Raw genomic sequence first — 8,386 nt, 5'->3', positions numbered from 1 at the left:
CCCGCGCGACTTATTTTTGGAAAAAGTGGGATTTGTTTTTCTTTTGATTTTTTATTTTTTTATTTTTTTATTTTTTTATTTAAAAGAAATGACATAAGTCGGTAGGAAAACAAAATGCGAAAAATAAAAGTTGGGAAAGAAAAACTCCCTTATTCGAGCTTGGGTTACCTCCCAAGAAGCGCTACGTTATAGTCGGTGAGCTCGACTTAGCATTTCCTCCTAGGTGTATGCTTCCTCTTGCGTTAGAAATGCAAATTCTTGAATGAACAATCCGTACCTACAAAACGGATTGTTAGATTCAAAGAAATTTAATGAAAACCAAAAACTATATTTTAAGAAATTATTGAAGAGTTTAGTTTGCTCCCTCTTTGACTCCTTGGGCGACTCTTAGGACTTGGAGGTGGAACTCTCGAGCTTGGTGATGAATGATGGAGCGGAACGTTGATGGAACACCGGAATAACCGAACAAGCTCTCGAGGTGGGAGAGTTTTATTACATAAAAACTGAATCTAAAACTAAAATGACAAGAATCAAAAGAAGTAAAATGTAGCTATGTACAAAGTAAGGTAAAGGTGTAGTAGAGATAGAAGGTAGAAGGTAAGCTGTCTAAATGAGTGCTAGTCACTCTTATTTATACATCAAGCTAGGGGTAGAATTATAACTTCACAAGGTACAAGTATGGAGCAACATTATTTGGTGCAGAAATCCCATGATGCGCCCCGCGTAAGGTGATATATGCCCCGCGAAAGTGCCTATTCCGTCAGAAATCTTCTGTATGTGGACCAATTCTATGTCTAATTGTCTCAAATACGCCCTGCGTAGCTGAAGTACGCCCCGCGTAAATGAGTCTCTGATCTTTTTACGTTGAAGAACTACCTTTTACGCCCCGCGTAAATGGTGATACGCCTCGCGTATGGAGAGTTGACTCCGGGAGACAATGCAGTCTGACTTTCAGGATTAGGCCAATCATTTCCGACATGTGTCATACGCCCCGCGTATGCTGAGTCATTTCCACATGGTGCCTGCGGATAAGGCAATTATTTCTGACACCATGTTTTACGCCCCGCGTAAATGACGATACGCCCCGCGTAAATAATGATACGCCCCGCGTATTTGAGTAGATTTTCACTCCTTCCTCATACCTGAAATACAAATCTTGAGAGCCGAGTTAGCTTGACCTTTTATTTTCTAACATTAATAAAAAATAAGGAAAATTAACCGAAAGTAAGAAATTTATTTTTATTTTGTTATTTTATTAAAAACACTCTATTTTTGTAATTAAACTTATTTATTTCTTCTAAAATTAAACCGTAAATCACGCTAAAAGATAGGGACGAAACGCCCCTATCACATATGCTTTATCAATTCCAGGCAAAGGATCTAGGGAAAGTATATTCGACCTCACCGTTCCATATAAAGTCGAATCCAGGTCAATCAGAAAGTGATGATGCATATCTTCCTCTTGAACCGCAACGACTTGTTTCTTCATATCACAAGTACATCCGTCACACTTGCACACTGGCAACGTGACATAATTAATCAAATCGTCCCATATTCTGGAAAATCTTCCAAAATAAGATGCAACATCTTTCGCCTTTCCTTGCTTACATTCTACGAGCGAGGATTTCAATTGACAGATTTTTGTGCCATTCACCACACAAAACCTGTTCTTTAGGTATTTCCATAAAGCATCTGATTCACCATAATTCGGCAAGGTGGACCGAATTTTTGGTTCAATAGTATTGAGTAACCATGCTACTATCATCGAGTGCACGGAATCCCAATCCTCCAATTGATCCATATCAGTAGGTTTTGGAATTTTTCCTTCCACAAAACCAAATTTACGTTTCGCCTTCAACGATGTCTGGATAGCTCTTGCCCATTCATCGTAATTCTCACCCCGTAATTGCACCGGCGTGATTAAATTACCAGGATTATCGTTCAAGCCAAGAAAGTATACGTCTACTTTCTTCGCCCCGCTGGCTCCGGGTTCCGAACCTGCCTTCTTTCCGTCTGCCATATTGTTGTCAAACGAAAAGTTTATCTTCTCCTACTTTGCCGAACTCTCGGCTAGAAAAAATCTGCTCTGATACCATGTAATTTTGGAATAATCTTTCTCATCCCTTTCATTCAATCGGTGCCCCTCTTTATAGTATTACAAGTTATCTTCCTACTTAACCTCTACTTAGAATTATATTCCTACTGAAACTCCCTATTCTAGTAACAAAGGAAGTCTATTGCTTCCACACCACATTAATATTAATATATATGTAACTTAATACTAATACAAATTAAAATAAAATGAATTAACTAATAATTTAACGAGCAAATTTTTACTATAAGATGGTTGAAATTCAAGTTCATAATAAGGTACGAAGTTAAAAATTGAGTTCTTCGGCACCCGATTTTATGGGCTAATTCGTATAGTGTCCGGAGAAAAAATTGATATTTATTAGCCTTTTCGAGTTCTAATATATTTTTTAAATAAAGAATGGAAGCTTGAAGATGAAAGCACCCGAATATCTTCAATTAGGTTGGCACTATCACAAAGCTAACGATGACTGGATTCAATATTATTAAAAATAAAGAACAGTTATATAAAGAAACAAATAAAACCACCTAAACCAGTTGGGTATTAGCGAAACCTATACCAGTGAAATCATCATTAATAGAAGAGTTGCAAAAAAAAAAAATCGAAGATGAACTCCGTCAATTGGGACTCCTAGCATGTAATCTTGACTTTGCAAGAGCATCTGCAATACAATTAGGGGCAGATACAGGGGCACGGCCCCTCCGGACGTCGGAACCACCATGACCACGAGTAGTTTCGATCTCTCTATCTCTACAAAATTTGAGGTTGTGGCGGTTCCGGCCTCTCTGTCTCCAAAAAATTTAGATTGGGTGCTGAATTAACATCCAAAAATTTAAACAAGTTCGATTTAGTAAATCTTTTTTATACACATATTTAAATATATTTATCAGTACAATTTTAAGTAGAATGTTTTTTTTCACTAAAAAAATATAAAAGTATGGTAGCGGTATGCATCAGTTCAAAACTGAATACCGAAATTACTAAAATAATTGATACCAATATCAAACCGAATAATATGTAAAATCGAAATATAACGAAACCAAAATATTCGGTTCAGAACCGAACGTTAAAAAAATAAAAAACAACAAATAAAATCACTATATTTCCTTATCAAATTTACATCAACATAACAAAAAAAAACAACACTTTCAAAATATTTCAATATTAGTTTATTATTTTAACAACAATTAAAAAAAATAAACTTGTAAAATAAAATATATGTCTATATATATAAAATAATATATTCGGTACGATTTGACTTTTTTACATTTTTTTATCAAATCGAACCAAATAATGAAATACCTCTAAAATTAAAACCGATAGTTCAGTTCGATATGCGGTTTAAACTGAATCAATGCACACCCTTACACACGGATTCTACACTAGTTTTAATTAAATGAGGACTATTTTTTTTTTGTGAGCGGAACATAAAATTTAGCACAACCGTTTTTTTTTTCGGGTCAAACTTATTTACCAAACAATGCAATTAAAACATTAATGATTCTTAATTAACTTAACGCTAATACTAATACACTCTTCTAAATGTTAAAACTAAAATTCATAATTATGTTTATATATTTAAACTATTATATAAGAAAAATAAGTGAAAATATTTACTCGCTTACCATTAGAGTAAAAATAAAATAAATAAAATCTCTATATTTCCTTATTAAATTTATATCAACAAAAGAAAATTAAATATTTTAAAAATATTTCTATATTAGTTTAATATTTTAATAACAACAAAAAAAAATTGTAAAATTAAATATATGTATATATAAAAAATAAGGTAAATAATTATAAGGTCCATATATTTTTACATAATACACTAGTTAGTCCCTGTGTTTTTAAAAATGATTATATAGTTCCTCAGTTTTTATTTTCGTCAACTTTTTAGTCCTTATATTTGAATGAATAGTGAAATTAGACTAAATAAAATTTAAAATACCAAAATTACCCTTTAATATATGTTTTAATAATAAAAACCAACTTTTCTATTTTACGTTTTTTCCTTCATAATAATAATCTCTTCTTAATTGTTTTATTAATTTTCATATAATTATAAATTTTAATTTATTAGTGTAGAACTTATTGAAAAAATGAATGACAATATTGTAAAAATTATCAAGATAGGAGTAGAAGTATATAAAATTACAAAAGTGATTTTTAGAGAATAAAAAATATATTTTTTTAATTAATATACACAAGTATATATACTACACAAAATTTATTAAAACTATTTTAATATATACTACACAAAATTCATTAAAATTATTTTAATTAAATTTGAAAAGTTGAAATAGATTATTTTATTTCTATAATTAGGAATAATTTTGTACTTTTATGTATAAAAATAAATAAATGGACTAAAGAGTTGATTAAGGTAAAGCCTAAGGACCATATAATAACATGCTGGACCTACTAGTGAGTTAAGTAAAAATACAGGGACTTTATAATTATTTACCCTAAAAAATAATGTAAAATATATGTAGTTCAATATGGTTATATTTTTTATAGTTTATCAAATCGAACGAAATACCCCTAAAATTAAAATCGATGCCGAATCAAAGTGTAAAAAAAAACCCCGAATTTAATTGAGTTTAGTTTGATATACAGTTTAAACCGAACCAATACATACCCTTACACATGCATTTTACATTAGTTTTAATTAAGCGGGGACCATTTTTTTTATGAGCGGAACATAAAATTTACAATTAAGGTACAAAAATACCTTAACATTTTGGGTTATGAGCAATTTTACCCTTAATGCCTAAAATAGTGTAATTTTACCCTTAACTTTGGTAGCCAAGAGCAATTCTCTAACATTGATAATTTGGATCAATTTTACCCTTATTATAAAACACATTTTATTCTTTATTCTTAACTAATTGCATATTAATTCGTTCTAAAAAAATATTTCATATTTTTTATAATTTAATAATAGAATTGGAGATTAATATTATAAATTCGGTGAATTTTTTAAATTTTTTTGTCCAATTCGTACAAAAGACAGTATATTTTATTTTTATTTTTTTCATATCCCAACATATGTTTGTGATTTGTTACCGATAAAATAAGGCACGTGTGGAGTGCAGATGACAAGATTCATCATCGAGAAGACGGTTTGCTGAATTATTTTTCAAATTGACCCAATTTATCAATATTAGGGATAAAATTACTTTTGCCTTCCAACATTAAAGTTAAAATTGTAACATTTCAAACGTTAGATATAAAATCGCTTCTAACCCAAAATATTAAAAGTATTTTTACATCTTAATCCTAAAATTTAAGACAACGGTAGTTTTTTTTTATCAAACTTATTTAACAAACGGTGCAATTAAAATATTAATGTTTCTTAAGTATATGTAACGCTTAACCTTATGTTAAATGTTAGGATTAAAAATTCCTAATTATGTATAAATATTTCCCTTATTACATAAGGAAAAGAAGTGAAAAACTTTGGCATAATTTACTCACTTACCATTAGAGTAATTTCCATACCAAAGCTTAGTCGTTTTTTACAGATCTTCTTCTTCTTCCCTCTTTTCCGACCGATCTTCTTCCCTCTTTTCCGGCACAGATGGGAAGAACAGAACGGCAAGGTCCGAAATCCATCCCGAACGTTGACAAAGAGAAAAGGAACAAGAAATTTCCGTTTTTCACAGTCGATTCACTCGTAGAGGTAACCAGCGACGAAGAAGGGCTTAAAGGAGCTTGGTTTGAAGCCAAAATCATCAAATCGTACATCAATCGGAAACCTAAATTCTTAATCCAGTACAAGAATTTAGTTTCTGATAATGATTCTAATGAGCCACTGAAAGAGACTATCGACGGTTCTCTTATCAGGCCTCTTCCTCCCCCACCTGCGGCGGATCAGATTTATGAGGCGGACGACGTCGTTGATGCGTTTCATTGCGACGGGTGGTGGAAAGGAGTTGTGAGTATTGTTGAATCGCGGATGTGTAGGGGAAAGTTGAGAAGAAACTATATTGTGGAATTTGAAAATCCAGCTGAACTAGTCAATTTTAATGGAGATGCTCTGAGGTTTCATCATGACTGGATTGGGGGAGAATGGATTCGAAACCCTAAACAGAAGGTGAATTTTTCTATCTTAAATTTGCAATTTCTGGATTTGCTTGTTGTTTGAGAATTGATTAGAGTAAATGTGGAATTATTGGTATTTTTGAACTCATCTGACAATTCAATTTTGATGGAGATTTTTTGAGGGTCATATAAACTTTTTAGATCTTTAGTTAGAAACTCATTTTTTTTAATGTCAATTTGGGTTCTCTGTACGGGGAGTTTAATTAAAACTCGTTAAAAGATCAGCTTGGTCAAATCTCGGTCAAAACTCAATTCGATAGCTCTCGACTGGAGAGCCAACACCACAGAGATGCCTAGATTCGACTCGGCTGGTTTACACCCTATTGAAAACTATGAACTGAAAGGAAGTGATTGGATTTTAGCATTATTTGTCTAATTTGGTTTAGCAGAATTACATCTAGACAACTGATAAACTTGGGTTTGTTTCAGGTATTACCGAGCGGAACTCATGCTGAAGAACAATCAGCAGAAGCTTCCTTATTTGTGGATTCAAGCACATCAGACAATCATGCTGAGGATAAATCTTCTGTTAAGAAGTTGAGGAAGAATCCGGTAGGGGATTCAAGCCCTTCCTGTGCAACATTAACAAGTACGAACCTCAAGACGCCAGCACCAGCACCCGAAACTAGTTTTGTAAGCGCTCCCAAGAACCTCAGGCAATCCTTCTTAAATATCTATTAAATTCAAAAGATTTGATACGATTGCTTTTGTTTATGAATGCAGGGTCCTAATCGACAAGAAGCTCGATCGGAAGATGGAATGACAGAGTCATTGAAGAAGAGGAAAAGAGAACCGGATGCTCAGGTTACAGGGTATCAGATTCCTACTGCAGGTAAGCACACTGCACATATATTTACCTGGTGCGTGTCAGTTTCGTTTTACTTATTGAAAAACCGATGTTTTGCAGCTGGAGAAGAAGCGACGAATGAGCAGCCTTTCGTAAAGAGCTTATATATGTGGAACCACATTGATGCTCTAGAGATCTTCCGAATCCTACCACAGAAACCACACTTTAGTTTCTTATCGGATAGCAACAAGGAGATTCGCGAAGGATCAGCTTTCGGTCTTATGCTGACTTTTGCTTCCGTGGCAGAGAAGGTAACCAAGTTACAGATTGACGATCCAAGGAGTCGTTTTGACAGCTACGTGGAAGCTCTTGCCATGCTTGAAGTGACTGGATTCGATGCTAAGGTAATGGCTGATCGTGTTAATGAGTTGTTGGTTCTCAAAGAACAGCATGAACAGCTGGACAATCGATCGAAAAGATATCAAACTTCGGTTGCAGATTCTGATGCGAGAAAAGCAAAACTAGAACAAGAAATTGCTGCAATCGACAAGATGACGACAACGACAACGACGAGTGATTTAGTAGTGCAACGAGCATCGAAAGTTTCAGAGATGGTGACGGAAGATTCGAAGAGGAATCTTCTACAACTAAAGATTTCTTCTCTAAAAATTGTCATGTCTGATTTGGAGCATAGATTTAAAATTAAATCTGCAGCCCCTTGGCAGAGAGATAGCTAGAGCCTTTTGATCGGAGTTTAGATGTATTTAGTCAGAAGCGAAATTGTATACATTGTTAACTTAGCTATAACCGGATAGGTATATTATATGTTTTTTGGTTTTGTATATACATTTTTGACGATAGTATATATGGTGATATAGATAAAAAAAAATCCATAGTTAAATTAGTTAAATTCGTTTGGATCATTATTTCAATTTTGAACGACTTTTTTTTTAATTTGGACTTAATATTATAATAATGCAAGTTTAAGTTAATGTTTATTTCGTAGTGCAATTTTAAGCCTAATTTATCGGAAAATGAGTTTTATTAAGGTGTAATTTATGTTGGGGTTACCATTTGGATGAAATGTCTTTAAACTTGATAAAAATAGGTGAGATTTAACAATTTTTTTCCAATAGATGCGGAACATATGATAAAAAATCGAACAAATGAAACTCACACAATACCATTGTTTTTACGGTGACCAGCTGACCATTTGAGTGTTAGATTTACATAATTGGAGAGGGGATTTCAACCTATGATTTAAAAAAAATTGCACTTGAAATTTTATTTTAGCTATTTTATAAAGGTTATGTTTTAGAAATAATGTTTCATGTGTAAGTTTCCGATTATGTGTCCATTTCCATGTCACTTTAATAGCGTTTCCGCATTTCGTGGCCGTGCCC

At 33.0% G+C, this 8,386-nt stretch overlaps 1 protein-coding gene across 1 annotated transcript; it reads left to right on the top strand.

Moving 5' to 3' along the window:
* The first annotated feature begins 5,539 nt into the window (after positions 1-5,539).
* Positions 5,540-7,965, top strand: LOC136206492 (DUF724 domain-containing protein 8-like). Its single transcript, XM_065997559.1, has 4 exons — positions 5,540-6,188; positions 6,626-6,829; positions 6,920-7,028; positions 7,104-7,965. The coding sequence occupies exons 1-4, from the start codon at positions 5,673-5,675 to the stop codon at positions 7,718-7,720; spliced, it is 1,446 nt and encodes a 481-aa protein (XP_065853631.1). The 5' UTR covers positions 5,540-5,672; the 3' UTR covers positions 7,721-7,965.
* Positions 7,966-8,386: the final 421 nt, after the last annotated feature.

This window comes from Euphorbia lathyris, chromosome 9 (genome assembly GCF_963576675.1).
Source record: "Euphorbia lathyris chromosome 9, ddEupLath1.1, whole genome shotgun sequence".
Taxonomy (NCBI): Eukaryota; Viridiplantae; Streptophyta; class Magnoliopsida; order Malpighiales; family Euphorbiaceae; genus Euphorbia; species Euphorbia lathyris.
The sequence above is the reverse complement of the archived record's forward strand: the minus strand, read 5'-3'. Positions and strand labels throughout refer to the sequence as shown.